At 30.4% G+C, this 19,917-nt stretch overlaps 1 protein-coding gene across 5 annotated transcripts in view; it reads right to left on the bottom strand.

The window, feature by feature from the left end:
* The window catches only part of LOC107455284 (serine-rich adhesin for platelets), a 74,160-nt gene that overhangs the window by 31,375 nt on the left and 22,868 nt on the right, over window positions 1-19,917 (bottom strand). For 3 of the 5 annotated variants that reach the window (XM_043046951.2, XM_071177275.1, XM_043046950.2), the window contains exons 2-4: window positions 7,992-8,508; window positions 3,722-6,881; window positions 937-1,027 (exon numbers count right to left, since the gene is read on the bottom strand). In XM_043046951.2, the coding sequence (XP_042902885.1) occupies window positions 937-1,027; window positions 3,722-6,881; window positions 7,992-8,400 (3,660 nt within the window). In that variant the 5' untranslated portion in view covers window positions 8,401-8,508. Of the gene's footprint in view, window positions 1-936; window positions 1,028-3,721; window positions 6,882-7,991; window positions 8,509-14,832; window positions 14,989-19,917 lie in introns of those variants that run through there. The other 2 variants (XM_043046952.2, XM_043046949.2) reach the window with 2 other exon arrangements.

Here is a 19,917-nt window from a genome sequence, read left to right as displayed (position 1 = left end):
TATATATATATATAATTTTTGGCTAATAGCAAATATACATGTTTTTACATCTACTTTAAAGTAATGAGTGTTCACATCTAGTTTAAAATAAACTAGTTATCTCTAAACACGGAATAAATAATCTAGTTTTGCCATCTGGTGTATAGATAAACATGATTCTGAGTATAAGGAATAGATTGTTTTAATATTTTTGACGTGTCACTTTTGAACACTATAGCCCGGAAAATACACGTGCATGAGAAATAGAGGGAGAAATTTCGTAATGGATGGATTTACTCGTATGCCATAACGCTCATCAAAAAACAATTATAATTTTTAGGACTTTTAAAACTTTTCAAAATGTATATGACATTAGAAAAAAGTTTCTTACAGAATTATAAAGTTATTAAGGCTTATTAATTTACAAAATTGCATGTTTGCTTACTTTATTTTCTCCATTGTCTAATTATTATTTATATTAGTTTATTTAAACACCCATAAATGTAGGCTTAAGCGCTCATTACAGATGCGGTTTAGAAGCCTATCTCAAGTTAGAGAAAAGATAGCTCAAATTAGAGAAGAACATCACAAAGATACATCCAGGATTGTGGCGGGATTCGAACCCGCTACCTTCTAGCTACAGAGCGTTCGGCGGAACGGCGAGACATCTAGGCTAGTGAGGCCCCATATTATCGTAAAATTATTTTACATTTATGTATATGTTATATTTATTTATATGAAGGTATGGTCAAAATTATACGAAAAAAAATTTAAATACGAAAATTCAATAGAAATGTTAACATTTTACTGTTAACATTTGTTAACAGTTAAGTGTTAACATTTAGTTAAGTGTTAACATTAGTTAAGTGTTAACATTAGTTAAGTGTTAACATTAAGTTTTACATTTTACTTTTTAATTTTATAACCAATGAGTTTTTGTGATAAATTATTACTCACCTGTAATGAATATCGGTGAATATTGCTATTCCTTCTAGACAAATTTCGACTTTCCTCTTTCAGTGATTGGCTCACACTCTCTTTATCTGACCTAATAATTAAAAAACAAATCAAAAAATACATAAATCAGTTCAAAAATTCTATCTTAACTTTAAGTATTTTTGAAGAATTCTTGCACTTTATTAACTTAAGAGGATTAAAGAATTAAATGTGAAACAATTAAATATCGGCATAGGTAACAACATTTCAGGAGTTCCTGAGTAAATATGACATCTACATTATTATTCTGTTACGCAAGTATTTCCTAATGAATGAATGACAAACACGACGGGAAAAAAACGATTCATGACATTCTGTATTATCGTGATTTTATTCTTATTTTAAGCACCTGAATGAATAATAGCTGGTTTTTATTGTTGGAAGGAAAAATTCTGAAAAAAGATAAAAAACAGTATATTTACATTTACTTCTTTTTATCCTTGCTTTATCGACGTGCCTACGAATTCGAACGTTTTTATTTATTTATTTTTTTTTTGGAAGCGAAAAATTAAGGGTAGTTAACAATATTACTATTATCATTTTTATTATAAGTTTAACATTCATGAATTAATTAAGGAACATAAGAATTTTTTATTCCATCGTACTTTTTTCTGCACATTTTTTGTAATTTGAAGTTTTGAAATCTTAATAGTACAACGAAAAAAAGTGTGAAAAAATTCGTGAAGAAAAGTAAATTGTACTAACTTTCAAACCTTTACTTTATAACTTTCATCGCATATTCCTTGTACATTTTTTCTACAGACCTTTGTAAGTTCAAGTCTTACAGGTTTTGTGCAGAAAAAAAATGTAACGTAAATTTGAACATCCAAAACTGCGGCAAAGGCGCAGTATTTGATGTTCGTGATATATTATGATATTTGAATATAGAGAAAGAATTTTATTATAAATAAAAAGTACAAGAAAACGGTACTATGCACATTTAAGAGAAATATCATGAAACAATAATAAATTGAAATAAAAATTTTAAAAACTGCATTTCTCAAGTACATTGACAAAGAGAAAATTTCGAAGAATTTTCGAAAAGGGTAGACGATAAGTGTTCATTCCGAAAACTATTCTCCTTGCGTTTTTCGTTTTGTCTGACAAAAAATTTTTTTTTCTTTTAGTTTACTAAAAACGTATTTTTTGAATTCTTATTTTTTATTATCAAAGTTTTAATTATCGATAAATTCATGAGAAAAGATATCGACAAAAATAATAAATTCCCTTGATCAAGGGTGGACAAATAGCTGCTTGTGGGCCATATACAGCCGGCTAAGAGCTTTTTTCTTTTTTGTGTGCTTGATCCAGCAAGTTAATCAGAAAAATTCGCTATAAACAGGATAGGATAGTGGTATAGGTGGAAGGGCATACACCCACAACGTTTTCGATAGTATCCCAGTTTCTGTAAATTTAGCACTTTTGCATAGACTGTAATGAGAATCTCTACAAGCAATTTCAATCCTGAACCCTCACTTCCACAAAATGACCCCTTCACGAAAACAATTGCCCATTTCTGCCTTAGGTGATAAATTATCTTTGTGGTAGTCAGAAAACGATTAGAACTTGTATTGTCAACAGACACAGAGAACCAGTGGAGATCTTAGAACTCTAGTTAGTTAAAAAGTGGTCAAAATTACCATGAATGATATTCCTGCAGTAATAATATGGAGATTAATTCTAGTTGTAACGGTAATAATATGCCCACAAAAGATCTAGTTCTTTGATTGAAAACTAGTGATTCGATTCAAATTATTGAAGGAAAAAGAATTCCAAAATTATCATTTAAAAAATCCTTTCCTAAAAAAATCTGCATTCTTCTTATTTTCAAATATCGCGTTTATTATAACTAGACTTTTATTAATTTTAATTATTTAATTTTTATCTATATTGAATGAATTAAATTACCATAATTATTGCAATGTAATTCCATTCCATCAATACTTATTAGTTCAATTACTGTAAAATATAATTAATTTAATTAATCGCTATTATTTTAATAATGCCATTTGTTTTACTTATGAGAACTAATTTATTAAATAAATGAGAGTTAGTAAATTTATGTTATTAAGTATTAATAAGTAACTTTTTAATAATAAATATAAGAGCCGTGGTTGCAAAGGAGATAGAGCACTCGTCTCCCAATGAGGTGACCCGGGTCCGATTCCAGCGATAGCTGGTCGATTTGAATTCAGCACTCGGCTCGCACCGACCACAGTGCTGACTTAAAATATCCTCAGTGGTAGACGGATTATGAATTAGAGTTCCCTTGTAGTCAGGCTAACCGTGGAATGTTTTCATGATTTTCCTCCCCATGTTACGCAAATGCGGATTAGTTCCATCAAAAAGTTCTCCACGAAGGCAAATTTCTCCAAATATTTGATCCAGGAGTTCCCTTATCTTCTAGATTCGGTTCAAAATTACAAGGCTACGGAGTTGAATATTAGTAGCCGTAAACCTTAAATTGGGTCGGTTGTTCAACAACGGTTATAAAATAAAAATAATACATTTTAATAGTTTATTTATCATTATTAATTAAAAAAAGGTTTATTTGGTATATTAAACCTTTTAATCTTCGAATTTCAAAAAAAAAAAAAATGTAAGCAAAATTATCAAGGGTTACTGACTTGAAAATCAATTAAAAAATTAAACCATTTCTAATACTAATGAGAGAATAGTTCTATGCGTATTATCTAGTAAATATTATAATATGAATAATTATAATAGAAGAAAATGTAAAATATACCTGTGTGTAGAATCTTTAGAATCATCATCATTATTAATGATCATGGATACAGAAGAGGTGTAAGATATTGGCGTGAAAACATGATGTTGAGGACTTTGACTGTTATCACTAAGCTCCAAGGAAACACTGTTTTCATAAATTGGACTCACACAATGAAAAACACTACTATCTTCCTTCGGCAGTTCGACATCTGTCGCACTTTTATTCAACTCCATAGAATTCAAAATTTTTAATAATTTCCCGAATTCCGGTGACGACGTCTTGCATTTATCAGGCTTTAAATGCTTATCCTGATTACTGTAAAGGTAGGATCTCATTGTCTTATCAAGAGGGGCGAAGTCGTGACACTTCTGTTCACTCGTGCTATTGCGATTATTATCGTTTTTATCATTTGATATCGATTTGGAAAGATTCCCTAAATTGGTAAGAAATTTCGAAAAGACGCGAATTTTTTTCTCCATCAAAACCTCGCGCTTGTTGTTACGAAAGAAAGCAGAGTCGTTAGAGTCTTGAAAACTGCGCTCGTCCACGTAAGACGATCGTCTATTTTGAAAATTATAGTTCAGATCCTCTTCCGAATTGTCTTTATCTTGAAGTGGATATGAGTTACAAGCTCTGAGGGGCATAGTTCTTCGATAGTTTGTTTCACTATTTATATATTGACTAGATGGCGACAAATTTTGGCGTAATGTTTCGTTATTCAACTCATTTTTTGAGGAAGATAGGAACTGTGTATTGCGTAAGGAAGATTTGTCTTGAAGATCTCTAACTACAGAAGTTCTTTGCTTTGGAAACGGATACACTTTGTATCTATTCAAACCGAAATCTCCTGATTTTGGTGAAGCAGTATGTTTAGAGGAATTTATTTGTCTAGAAACTGGAGAGTGGTAGGTATATTCGTTTGATAGTTTATCAGAGACATTGGTTCGTGTATCACAGCTTTTATAATCACATGAATTAGTAGTACAGTTCGACATTTTAGAGTACTCGTACCGAACGTCCGGCGTTGAGCTCCATTTATTGTGTATGGGATGACTGTTTCTGAGTTTATAAGAAAAATTCACGTCATGACTCAGGGGGCGTGAATAAGATGGATTGCAATAATCTCTTGGGACGTTTCGAATGCTCTCTGAATTCTGTGGATCCGATAAATATTCTTTAGAACTTGTTCTTACTCCATATCTAGAAAAACACTCACTACATCGGGGTATAGTAAAAGATTTCGAATGGAAGTTCGTTGGATAATGGCGAAAATCATTTGTCGTTTCTGTACACAAATTTTGAGTTGATTTTGAAAGATTTCGTTGATGAAGACATGTATTACAACCATAATCGTTCATAGAAACGGGACAAGAAAGGTATCTACCTCGCTTATGGCTTCTTTTATATTTTCTGTTAGGCAGTGATGTTTGTGTCTTTATTTCGTGGTTATCTGCAGTGCTATTCCATCTAGACGACCAGTAGGGGCTATCACAGGAATTTTGAATATCGTCACTTTGGCAACCATAAAAGGAAGACACATTCACCGCCGGTAAGCAGCAGCATGGATATATAATTGGACAACTCGAGATCATAGGGGCAGAAAAAGTACCACGAATCGGCTGCTTAGATTGCATGAAATTTGTCGGTGGAGAAAAACTAGATGAAGTACAACCTTGATTTTTCATTGGTTCTGGAACAATAGGAGGTACTTCTTCATCCCCATAGTTAAGCGAAGAGGACATCCTACGCAAAAGACGACGTTTCCGGTTGGGTAATTTGTCCTTTTCAGCATTTCTTAGAAGTTTAGAACTCTCGTTTTTAATTTTTTGGGAAACTGTAACAGTTGGTTTATCTGGAACATTTTTCAAAGAGCTATCATTAAGCAGGGTAGTGTAATCAAAAAATGTTTCACTGTTTTTGCGCTCATTATTCGTTGCTTTAGCATCAAAAGTGAAAACGTGACTAGCTGTGGGAGAGGTAGGTGATAAACTTTCGTCGTTAGTGTTCAGCATAGATGACAAGAAGTTAGATAACGAATCATCTCGTGTGTATTTAGGCTTACTTCTTTTGGAAGAGTCAGCCAAGTTGCTCACAGTTGCTGGACTGCACATTTCTATTGAAGATGGCGTTTCATATCCTATTGGCACAACTGACTCTTGCTCATGAGCATCATGAAAAGATTCAGAATCATCTTTCACACTAACCGATGTAGAGGAGTCGTAAAATTCTATTGAAGAATCTACGTTAACGGATTCTGTGTTGACGCTATCGCTTTCATCTGGTTTTTCAAAAGATTCAAAAACGTTGTCATTAAAGTTTTTAGAAAAATCGCTAGTTTTCAGCTCTCGTGTCATGGAGAAATTTCGCAAATTAAAAAATGAACCCTCTGACAATCGCCTTAACGGCTGTTTAATTATTGTAGGTTTTATAGATTCGTCTATATCAGTAAATGTCTGAAAAGAACAATCCAAGGGTTTCTTGTCGACTGAGAAATCGTCTGCGTTGGTCTGCGATATCTCAGCATTTTCGAACTCTTTTAGCTGAACACGTACTTCACTTTGCTCCTCCTTAACAATAGCTTTAGAAAAAGAATCATTATTTATTTCATTGGATGAGAAATCTAAATTAAGTGTATCAGCTAGTTTGGAAGACGAATCTTCCAAACTAGCGTCTTCCTGAATTTTTTGCTCGACAACAACTGAAACACTACCACTTTCACCATCATCTTTTCCTCCGACCGTTGGTTGGTTTGAATTTTCTAAACAACTCGTCTGAAAATCCCGAGAAAGCACGTCACATGATGGTGATTCTTCCAAAATATTTTCCTCATTATCTGCATCGATGCTAGCAGCCGAGACAAGTATTGCGATAGGACTAGTAGGGAAAAGATCATCTTCTGCAAACGATGAATTGTTGCTATCATTAGAAATAAGTTTGCTGTAACGAGATGATTCGGTTGACTCATTAACAGAAGATGGGTCATCGAAGGAAAATGCAGCAGGTCCTGTGTTCGATCGCAGCAACGGATAATTGTTGGGACAAGATAAATTACCTCTGTGAGATGGATCACTTTGAGAATCTTTACCAATACTAAGGTTTCTAAAGAGTCTTCTTTTACCTTCTTTTCTCCGGAAGCAACCGATGGACTGTACAATTCGGTCGTTTAAACTTTCCATTTCTGAAAAAAATTAACAAATTTTTAATGCAGTGATAACCGCAATAGTTAAACTTATTACCGGAGAGAGGCGCTAAACACATTTAGTCAAAATGTGATATTTTTTCCGTCGTTCTTTAACATGCATCTAAGAATCAATTTTTAACATTCTTTAATAATTGAGTCTAGCATCATGCATTAACTATCAAACACAATACCAGTATCTCGCGTAAAAAAAATATAATTGTTTAATTCATAAAACGATATATTATGAAATATTCTTGGTGAAAAATGCACACTAAATATAAAAAACAAGCAAATTTTAAGTAGTCTATATTTGTTTAAATGATAAAAGATATAATAAAAGTTGGATATTTATGTTAAATGTCTAGGTGAACTATTATGTCATTGAATTTAAGGTCAAATTCTATGCATAAATTTAGCTTAAATGTATGTTTCTTTTCTTTTTTTTTTGTTCCAACATTTTACATTCGACATATCTATATTATATATTGACACACATTTTATAGCATTATAAAATAAGCAATTGAATCAACATTTTAAATGGTGATTTGCAAACGGAAATAAAGTATGTATTTCTAAATTTTCTTGAGACACTCGCAATTGATGCTACTTCTAAAAAGGACTTGTAGGCTTAAATCGAATGTTTAAGTATTCCTTCATTTTAGCAAGGTAAATACAGATTTCATAGAGAAATTTTGATATTGTAGCAGACATGAGGAAGAAACATGTTAAAAAATGTAGAGCAAAATTCTTTTGCAGAAAAAATATTCCTGAATCTAGTAATCATTTTCTTCTCTCATTTGTTTGTCATATTTTTTTTTGTTTAATTTATGATACAATTCCAACTTTTAAAGGAAATTTCTAAACGACTACTACTTATCCTCATTACTTATTCTTAACATAATTCGATTGTAAATACATTCGAGAATATTGTTAAAGTTTTTTATGTGTTAATATTTCATTATCGGTCTGCGGGTATCGATGTCTAGTTAGCATTCTGAAGGTTCTTACATTACGTTATCGTCCTGTAGGTTTCGTTAACATTGTTAACTTCTGTCACAGAAACAGTTCGTGAAATTCTTAAAATCCATAAAGAAAGAAGTTACTAACCTGTTTCTGGGAATTGTGAAAGCCTCTGGATAAGTGAAGGCAAAAATCTGTCCGGAATAATCGGATCACACGATCCAGCGAATCCCATTTCTTGCAAGAATCCCTCTGCGTCGAAAAGTGACGCATCTAACGAGTACTCACTGTCCTGGCTAAGAGATTTAAGAAGAGTCAGCTTCCGATTGTCCGGATATTTATAATAGAAAGGGTACAGAGAGTTCGGTTGTACCACACTTTGCTGACCAAGGATTCGCTTCTCTGCGTTCGAAGCTTTTTCGGAATGTACGTCACTTTGCGCAGAGCTCCTCCCGTCTTCGTAGGACACATTGATCCCGGAATCGGGACTGCTGGAAACAATTTCTTCTTCTTTTTCATTTCTGTTTTCGATTTCAGCGACTTGGTGTTGTTCCATGCAGATAATGTTTTTGATGCTTTCTTTTGGATAAATGGGTTAAGCGACTTGGTTTTGTTCCATGCAGATAATGTTTTTGAGGCTTTCTTTTGGATAGTTGGGTTAAAACTGAAAGAAGAATTTAAAAAATATAGTTTTAGTTTTAATACATAGAAGAATATAAGAGCATTTAAATACATACTATATTAACTGCATTAAATTACCGACTTTATATAATAATTATATGTACTCGTATTTAAATACATACTATATTAACTGCATTAAATTACAAAAAATTTCACGCGCTTTTTCATGATGTCTCTATTGTTTTGAAACAAAAATTATTTATTTTGGCTGCAATAATTTTTTATATCCATCTGTTCAAAATAGCAAAATGTATTTTTATGGTGCTTCTTAAATTATTTTCATTATACAATTTTTTCAGTGCATTATTTAATGAAAGATGACGAGCTAAAAATTTCAATAATAAAAATATTTTAGGTGCAGGAATTTTTTTTTTGAAAAATTATTATTATTATTAAACAAATGCCAGCCTTTGACTATTAGGTCATTAGGCTTCTAACTCTCCAGTACTTCTTAACAATACAGTCAAAGTCTGTTAGTGCAGAGCACGTGTCCAAATGCGCAGCAGTCATGGCTTGTCTGGAGTTACATAAAAGACAATCTGATAAATAAGTCAGATTGAGGCAAATTTTTTTAAAGGATAATGTGCTATATTTATTTTAACAGAATTTTACTTAAAATCCATCTATACTATGCTCTTTACGGAGCTTAAACGCCTTCGTTTTGTGACCGAAGTTTGACATTTTACAACTTAATTAAGCATGGGTCTGGAAAGAATTCACAATTTGCATATTTTTGCTATAACTAAGAAGTTTAAAACCACTAAAAATTTGCTTGCGTAATATTTGAATGGCCCCTAAGGAGGTAAAAATTAAAAACATTTGATGGATTACTGATTGTAAATAGTGATTGGAATTAAAATTCCTCATATGAGACTGAGTCACATATTTAAACTTTCAAAGTTGAAGGATGAAATACAATAACTGTGTTATCATATTGATTTATTTCGGAAAAAGTAATCGAGTGATTCTGTAGACTGAGTTCTATCATCAACTTTATCTCGACTTAAGCGTGTATCAAACGTGCTTCATAACCACGTGTTTTGCATTTTATTCAAACTGCCAGGTGCTGCTTGCAAATAAGGTCGGTATATTTATTTATAAACACAATTGTTTTGATAAAGAAAACTATTTGAAGTTTCTTAAAAAAAATAAAAAATATAGATGTGCAGTGATCTTTCTTCGTGAGTGGATTCATTGCTGTTTGCGGTTGAAGTGAGTCAGATCAAGCCAGAACGGCGTTTCTGTGAAAAGACGTTTCAGCGTTGAATAGACGGAGCAACGTTCCAATCAAATCATCAGAAAAGAACGAATTAAAAAGAAAAAAGGGAAACACCTCTTAAGAGGGAGCTATTCCGCCATATTTAAAAATGCAAAGTTAAAAAAAAATTGAGTTTAGGTAGAATAAACTATGAAGTTTAAAATGCTGAAAAAATATCAGAATGCAAAGTAATTATACCAAGATTACTCAGAATTAAGCATTGTAAAAGTTATGCCATTATTTGTTTGCATTTTGACATTTTGAGAACATTATTTTTCAGAATATGAAACTTCATGATTTACTCTAGGATCCTCTAAACTCACTCTTCTCTAAACTTTAAATATTCAAATTCCAAAGGAGATGAAACAGAATATGACATGAAAAATTTCTCCAGCAGTGTGGCGTACTCTTAAGAGAATTTTCCTAATCGGTACAACAGAAAAATTTAACAATGAGTAACATATCGTGTCAGACTTGCATTAAATACCTTAGTTCGCAAGAAGTTCTCCAGTACTTATATCCTCTATAATGGCCTTTTATAGTTGCAAAATTAGCATTTATAATGGAACCAGAAAGCAATAGTTAAACAAGGTATAAGTTACTAAACAGTTCAAATTGTGTAAAATATTCATGGAGATCATATTGCATACGTGGTTCATATTATCATACCTACCACGGGTGACACCAGAACTTTCCCAACATGGATAAATAGACTTATATATGTATTTTTTAATCTTTTTATAAAATTGTATAATTATTTTTATTTATAAAAAACGAGTATTCATTGTAAAGAATAAGAAGAAACATATAAGAAGGCACATATTCCCTGCATAGAGTTTATGATTAGGAAGTGACTAATGACTTGTCCTCCTGGTGCCATCTTTACTTTTATATACGATCTTTACTTCTACGTACGGGACGTAATAATATTGCAAATCCATTGACAGGGTGCGTAGCGTTTTTAAAAAGTGCTTAAAGGTGCTTATTTTCAATTTTCGTTTTTTAAAAGCCTTTCAAAGTGCTTTTTTCATTGAGTGTTTTTAAAAAGTGATTAATTTTCCCTTTTTCAAAATGAGATTTTTCCTTTACCATGTTGATTTTCGCTACGAATTATGTTCACATTGTTCTATTTAACATTTTCACAATTAATTCAACTCCAATATATTTTGACATATTGTCAGTCCATAGCGTATGAAAACACCATTGTCAAAAACAATACCTTAATTTTATTAACCCCTGACTACCCTGCCTAAGTATATTTTTTGAAGTTCTTAAAAATATTTTTTGAGTGCTTAAAAGGTGCTTATTTTTTGTTGAATAATTTGGCTACGCACCCTGATTGAAAAGATTGATATTACGCAATATTTCTCAAAGTTTGGTCTTTTCAAAATTAAAAGTATATAGCAACGGTAAAATACTGCATGAATTAAATTTCAGTTAACATGAAATAAAAATTCCCAAGAAAACACCAGGAAAGACCCACCTCTGTGTATCGACCACTTTAGGGCGGTACAAAACCTTTAGGAGAGATAATCAAAACCTCTCCCTGGCAAACCTCAGCATCAAATACAGAAAAGGTAAAATATGGAAACATGAAAAAATATCGAAACAAAAAATATTAACAAAGCAAATAAGTAGATTCAAATATATTCAAAATATTTATAAGTGGGTCTTGTTTAGTGAGGGATTTTTTTTTACTATCTTTAAAAGATATTGGCAGAATTCAGAGTGCGCTAAAGAACATGCAGTCAATGATATATTTTTACAGTTGAAAGTTAAATAGAAAAAAAAAATTTTTAGTAAAAACTAAGCCTCTGAAACAAACAAACCTCTTCTCATTTTCTAAAGCTAATTAATTTTTATGATATAAAATGAAATGCAAACTTAAACAAAAAAAATACATTTATTTATTTAAAATAGGTCGATTGTTCGTAATTGGTAAATTTGTTTCATATGTCTTATAAATTGTTGTAATTGTCAATGTGTTAAATAAATTAATCTCGTGGATGGAGGCCAATGATGTAGAATCAAGAGCTTACGTAGTTAAAAGAAAAAGATAAAATATAATTGGAATGTAGAGTAAACGTCAAAAATGTGACAACCTCAAAAAACAAATCTCATTATCATTTAATGTAACAAATTAGATAAAAAGTAAGTAAAGTTGGCGGGTTGAATATAGTCTGTACAAAAAAAAAAGCATTGAATGAATTCTATTTCGAAAAAGAACTTAATTTTTTGATTAAAATTAAACACACAAAAAACTTGAATTCTGTCAATATTTTAGTTTAGCTTTACATAGAGTTATTCTCTGAGGAGCAATAACATTTTCATTAATTTATATTTTATGTTTTAAAACTTTTGAGACAACAAAAAATTTTGATTTCAGCTTGTTTGTGGAACCCATCAAAATTGGGGGGAGATAGAATCGAAAGCGGATTCGACTAAAAGATTTATATCCCTCCTCCAATTTTAAGAGATCAATCAAAAAATTCATTAATCAAAAATCAAGTAGAATCACTCAACTTAGGAGGAATTTTTCATTCCTTTTGTTGGTCGGCATGGTAAGCAAACAGAAGGGGCTAATTGTTACTCAGAAAGAAAAAAATAACAGACAGTAAAACAATTTCAATTTTAGCATACTTTCGGTAACAGTAAAGTATACATGACGACCAAAACTAATTACCAGTTATATTCTAAATATATAAAGCAAAATTAGGAATATTTTTTACCGACCAAAGGCCTCCTAGAAGATAGAAAACCTCAGCACTGGTTACTATAAACAATTTGATCCTTTAGTAGTCCAAACCTAATGACATCTTTCGTATTCCCCCCCCCCACTGCGCAGCTTAGTAGCCCGAACGTAGTGACCTCCTTCTTATTTACATCCATTGCGAAGTTTATGCTCGTTACGTCGGACTGGGATTACTGAATTGGTCCGTGCTGAGGCCTTCTCTCTTCTAGGAGGTGTTCCCAAAGAGCCAGAAGTATCAATTTTTATAGTGACCACAATATCGATTCTAAACTATTAAAAAAAAACTATTGACGTTATTACTGAAAAGCATTTCTTAAGAAAAGAATTTCAGAAAATAAGAAAAGCATATAAATGAGAGAAAAAAATTGCCTGTCGTTTCAACGGAGGTTTTTGTAAAATATTACCACTTACAAACCGGACTCCTACTTTGCACAAATGGAAAAAGTGCTTGAATGAAAAACCTGGTAGAATGTCTGAATATAAATTGAACAGAAATTTTCTTCAGCTAGGCTACTAATTTTGTCAGAAAATGCAACAACTGTTTGATTTCAAAAAAGATGCATTGATCGCACGATGTATAATTTTATATAATTAATACAGTTTGGTTGAAAGGAATATTTAGTTTTTTCTAATATCTGTGCTAAGAATGAATGATTTGAGTTACCAGTCTTTAATATTTCGTAATAGAGATGTTCAAAAAATAGAACGTTGGCATTTAAACATTTAAGTATCATTTATAACGTTTAAAACTAATAAAATTTTTGAGTTTGAGTTTTTGAACCAACAAATTATTTTAAACGAATGTAAAATTTATGTTTAGCAAACATAAGTTTTTTCGCTACACTAATGATTTCAAAGAAATAAATCTTAAATAATTATAATCATAACGAGGAAATTTTATTAATTAGCTTACTTTTAAATATTATCGGTCATAATATTTTTAAAAACAAACTGAATATTAAATTAACTCGAATGACATCTTTAATTAATAAAATTCTGCCCCCTCCCCACTTGAAACTTTGATCCAACATAAAATAATCATAACAGTCGGGGAATGATCACAACTTTTCCACTTAATGAATAAATGGAGAAACTAGAAGCACGTGTTTTAGAACGTGCATTTTCGACGAGAAAAGTGGCGATCGAGTGGCGATGAACAGACAAATTTTTAATCGCCATATTTTATATTTAGTCGCCCTTTAACTTTTTTGCGACCGTAAATTTTACCTTATACCCAATTACGTGCTAATTTATTATAGATATGCTTTTTTGAAAGCAAAGTGAAAGTAAAATCATAAAGCTTTTACTATTTCTAGTTTAAAAATATCTACCACTATTTACTTTTTCCGGATAATAAGTGATCTTACATCATACATTTTAACGAATTAGTCATTTCTTTCGAAAACAGATGAAATAGTTTTTATACCACTTTTTCAACTCTTTTTTTTAAATATTTTTTATTTTTAAATTACTGGAAAAAATGCTTTTTAAACTACTACTATAATACAAAATTTTGAAAAAACAATTTCATTATTTTTAATTAAGAATTTAACTTTGATTTCATGCTTTAAATAGTTATTACTCAATTATATTACTTTAAGAAAAATCCTGTTCAGAAATTTTCAAATTCTCCTACAAATTTAGTAAATGAGAAAAAAAATTATAACCAATTTTTCTAAGGACCATGTGAAAATCGAAAATGAGATTTATTATTGTTTTATAAATATCTATTTCAGAACTAAACAGTGAAACCTTATAACATATATTCCCTTAATTTAGTATTTTTTAATTACTGTTTCATAAGATTTATGCCCGTTTTAGTAGTGATACTTGTAACAAACTATCGTTTAAATAATGCAGGTTCGTAATAAAGCAAGTAAACAAAACTCTTTGGAACAAAATACTCTCATAATTCTAGAGAAAATATTCAGGCAATTAGGATTTGGTCTTTGAACTAGACATCTGAGGATCTCAGTAATTCTATCGAAAAAGTTAGAATTAATGAGATCCTCAGTTTGCTTATGGAATAATCCATTTTTCTAAATAAAAAAAATGGCGATTTTTCTAATTCGTCTTACATTACAACACTAGTGATGGAAGAAAAAAATGCCTGTATCCTTATATCTAGTCATCATATATTTCATCCTTGTTTACCAGGATAAAATGCTACATTGCCTTTTATTAAAAACGCTGTAGACAAGTATAAATAATTTTACAAAATATGCAACACTTTAATAAATTTTCGTCTTTTTCAACTGAAGAGTTAGAGCAAACAGATACAAAGCTTTAAAACTTACATGAGTTCAAAAATTTCCGTAACTTACATGCTGATGAACAATGATGCCTACACCTGTTAGCAACCAGAACAATTATTCTATACTCAAGATTCTTAAACACTGTGTTCTGAATCAATAAGGATCTAACTACTGCTAGAATTTACTTCTCTTCTAAGGCTTTTAGGTTGCGGCCCAGAGACTTCTTCGTAATCAGAGATAAACCTAAGCAGGTGTTCAAATTTCGCCTTAAAAACAAGAGAAGTAAGAATATTTCACCTGCATTCTCTGTGGACTTAAGGACTCGTGACATTCGCCGTTGGTTTGCAAATGCACTTGGCTCCAATCGCCTGATGAATCCCTTCAGTGAAAACTGACCTTGTACTTGGGGAAAGTTGCCATCTTATATTTCAGAAAAAGAAGGCCTAATTCTGTTTAGAATGAATAGAAATTGAGTACCTTTTCTGTAATTTTTGTATGATCGAATTTCACTAAATAAACATTTTTTCCCTTCCTGTTTTCATTTTTCGTGTTTAACTTTTCACGTTAAGCACATTAACTTTATAAGTAGTTAGATTAATAGTGTTTATTAATCATGCGCATTGGTTTTTGACAGTTAAAGAAAATACAAATAGAAATTAGGAAATAAATTTGAGTATAAATGCTTCTTCTCTGGCAACACTTCCTGAAAAATTAGTTTAACATTGAGCAATAATATCAGAACCTCAAACCAAATTAAAGTTTGGTTTGATTAGTTAACACCTTAAATTTGCTACAACTTTAAGGTGTTAAATTTAACTGTATTGAGCCATCGTGCCATGTAATCAAGTTTTAGAAATTTGATAATATGGTTCATCTTAGAAATTGCAGTTAATTTGAAAGATATTATGATTCAAAGTAGGTGTCAAGTTAAACAAGTTTATCGCATATATTAAAAAAAATTTCATAGTTCAAAATTTTTAATACTGTAAGTAACATTATTGGTCCATTTACCAAGATGTCTGGTGGCAAAGGAATCCTTTTAAATTAGGACCGAATGTGTCGTAAAAATATATCTTAATTGGACCACTTGTTACGCATAAGTTCTACATTCTTCGTTTGGCTAGTTAGGTGACAAGCATAAATGATGTTACGCTTGGAAGGGAAGGCTTTGAAAATTGGAACAGTTTGCAGATTGTGACAAGGTAGGAGATATCAAAAAGTCTAACATATCACATTTTGGTTGGAGTTAAAAAAAAAAAAAAGCAAATTAAATATTTTGATAGTTTTTTCCTTTATATTTTTCATCAAAAAATAAGAGCACATCTAACCATCATCATTATTGTTGTTATTCTTACAAACGCATGGTTGAAATTTAAAATGAAATTAGAAATATGATCTATAACATGTGTTTTGTTTCTGAATAGCTTGCATATGTTTATGTAATATAGCGTGACCTTTTTCTTAGGGTTTCCGATCTTAGAAGATCGTGAATACTTTTTCCATTCTTCCATTTCTTTATTATGCTGCAGTTGATTTTGGAATTTCAAAATTGCCGTGATGGCAGAATATGAAACCTTTTTTCATCTTCTTTAATATGCAAAACAGGAGTAGTTAAAGGCAAGTTTTTTCCTGTCTTCATTCTGAGGCTTATAAAATAAACACTAATATTTTCACCTAGATAATAGGATTCTATTCTAATTCTTTAAAAATTAAGCAAAGTGAGTAAAATATTACTATTTATTAAAGTAATACAGATGAAATCACTTTTTTTAGGTTACAAAAAACTCATGACTTACGTTTAATAAGTTGTGAATAATTTGAAAACTAATATTAAGTATTATAATTCTTGAAAGAAAAATTTTAATAAGTAAGGTTTATCCTATGCTTTATCATAAGGGAAAACTGCCTAATACTGATTCGGTTCGGATAGTAAATCATTTTAATTTATGAAATGTCCATGAGATAAATTATTTCAATGAAACATTTCTTGAAAATCAATGTGAATAAATTACAAAATAAATAATTTAAAAGATAACAGAGAAAAATACTCCAGTTTTAAAGAATTCAAAATAGGGAAATAATAATTGGAAATATCAAGATAGTTGCTAAATGATTTATCTCTAAACACAAAACGTTTTGTGGTCAGGATTACCACTTACTTACTATTATTTTAAATGTAAATGTAGGGATGCCAATTACTCCACTTTCTAACTAAAATGTTAATAAATTGGTAGCAAATCAAAAAGTAAAACTTGCGGAATAAGGATAATTACCCCCACTCTTCATAAGAGTAACCACGTGATAAGTGCAACTAAGCAGCATTTAGATCACTTTAAATATTTGAAATGTAGTTGTAGAAAAATGTCTTAAAATGAAAAATACTAAACTAAAATTAACTTAACCCTTAAGTGGGCCATTTATTTATAGTATAGATAAATAAAAGAATTTTTGCGATTGAAACTCATATAAGATTAGTAATTGATATAAGAAAAGAAAAACTCGTTTAGCTTATAAAAATTAATTTAAATTTTAATGTCATTTTTTTTGGTGGTAAGTATATTTACCACAACCTATTGACTTTTATTTTTCCTTATTTATAAAATAAATTTTATAAATGATACAAACTTCAGAAATAATTATGTATTTTATAACTTGTATACGTTTTCCTATACTAAAGAAATGGTTGCCAATTTTATTCAAACGCACTTCAAGAAAGCTGATGTTAGTAACAAATGGAAACCTAAACTTAAAGTGGTAAAATAGTTAACATAGACTTTAAAAATTGGTGGTAAGTACGCTTACCACGGCTTTAGAAAGGGTTAAATTTCGTTACCGGTAGAAAATATTTTTTACAAAGCAGGACAAGTTGGCCTCTCTGCTAATGACTTATAATCTATCTTCCTAAATTTAAAATAGTCAACATATCTTCCTTATAATAGACTGAATGAAAAGGATATATTACCTAAGTTATAAGTAACATTTGTTCAGTTTATGTTTAGAGCTCCCTAGTTTTGTATGGATAAAATCAGAAAATATAATACTCAATAAATAACTGTAATGTTTAAAAAAATGAACACAAAATCATACGAAGAATCCTTATATAATAATATTCCTAAAGTTTATAGTTAAATTGTGAAAAATCTACACATAATTGATGGATATGTAACAGTTAAGTTAGGTCCTAGTTTTGTGAGGAAAAAACATGTTTTCTAGGAGTTTTAGAATTAAAATTATGAATTCATTATGTCATCTTAGATGTTATTGACTCAAAAATGACACTTTTCAAAACAATAGTTTTGTGAAGGGTCCGTTTCTGCAACAAAATATTTTGTGAAGCGTCAGTTTTTTCGATAAAATATTTTGCAAAATTTCGTTTTAACGATAAACTATTTTGTGAAGAGTGCGTTTAAGAAAATCTTTTATGGAGGGTCCGTTAACAGCCCCAAATTTATCCTAAATAAGCCTCTGATTTCCATTGACATAGTTAAAAAAAAGTTATGTAAATAGTATTTTTAATGTAGTTCAGAACTCATATCATCAATTAAAAATTTGTGAAAATTTCATTGTTCATTTAAATATCATTTTTAGTGTTCGGTATCATTCAATTAAGGGTACGTTTTCGCGATATAATATTTTGTGACGGGTCAGTTTTTTCAATAAAATATTTTGTGAAAGGTCCGTTATAATGATAAACTGTTTTGTAAACGGTACGTTTTTACAATTGAAGCTTTCATGAGGGTCGGTTAACGGATCAAATTTTTTTCCTAAACTGGCCCCTGATTCCAAAGAGATAGATAAGTTAAAAAAAAAAAATAGATAAAACAATTGATGTAAATAATACTTTTAATACAGTATAGAACTCATATCAACGATAAAACATATGTCAAAAAATCATTGTTTATTCAAATATCATTTTTAGAGTTCGATATCATTCATTTGAACTGTTTTCACAATAAAATATTTTATGAATTGTGTGCGGTCTGTTTTAACTATGAACTACTTTGTGAAGAGTACGTCTTTACGATAAAGGCTGTTATGGACCCCAGTTTCTCCTAAACTGGTTCCTGATTCCATAGGCATAGTAAAGTAAAAAAATTAATTGATGTAAATAGTATGTTTAATGTAGTCTAGAACTGATATCATCGATCAAATCTCAGTCATGACAAGTTCATGGTTCATTAACATTAGATATTTAAAGTTCAATACCATTCATTCACATTGCTTGAGACAAAATATGAAAAATCATATGATATTATGAAGCATTATATATTATCTGCAAAAAGTTCACTGCTCATTAATTTATCATGATTAAAGTTCGATGCCATTCATTCTCATGACTTGAGACAAAAACTGAAAACTCATGTGACATTATGAAGCATAATCTTGAAGTGTGACATTAAGGTCCATTTGAATAGAATAAACAAGGATCGCCTAATAATATATTCGTCTGCAGAAGACGAAAAATATGAACCTAAGGTCGATAAAACACGAAAAGGGGAGAGCCGGATATGGTATTTAAAAGGTTAGGCATTCATGCATCTTTTTGCTTGGTTCAAGGGTCACTGAACACTGCTATTCACTATTCATAGCATGTTTAAATAAAAACTTCCTTTGATTAATTTATTTAGGACGTGTAGAACAATACACTGTCAAAGAAACAAGCAACCTTTTTATGAATTTAAAATTCAAAGTAGAATAAACTTTACATTTCACATTTTATTTACTTGCAAAGATCTAAACGTTCTGTCAAAATTCAGAGAGTTGCGGCTAGGCGTTAAAATATCAGTGTAATTATAAAGGAAAGAATATTTATTGGATATCTTAAAATAACAATGTTATAAATTTTGTATAATTGCATACAAAAGCACGTCGCAACTTATTTATAAAACAAAATCAAGCTAAAACTAATGTATTTCTCAGTCTTCAGATTTTATTGATAACCGCTTTCAAAGTTCATATTAGACGTTTTATTTATTTTTTTTAATGGAAATATAGATTTTGTATTTAGAAAATAGCTTAACTAACAAATTATTGATGTGCAATTATTTATCTTAAAAAGAAACTTACGATATTTTATTTTAATGCAAATAAAAAATAAACAAAGGCGTGATTTATTTCTTACATTGT

Source organism: Parasteatoda tepidariorum, chromosome 2 (assembly GCF_043381705.1).
Source record: "Parasteatoda tepidariorum isolate YZ-2023 chromosome 2, CAS_Ptep_4.0, whole genome shotgun sequence".
Lineage (NCBI taxonomy): Eukaryota > Metazoa > Arthropoda > Arachnida > Araneae > Theridiidae > Parasteatoda > Parasteatoda tepidariorum.
This window is presented reverse-complemented; position numbering and strand designations above follow the sequence as displayed.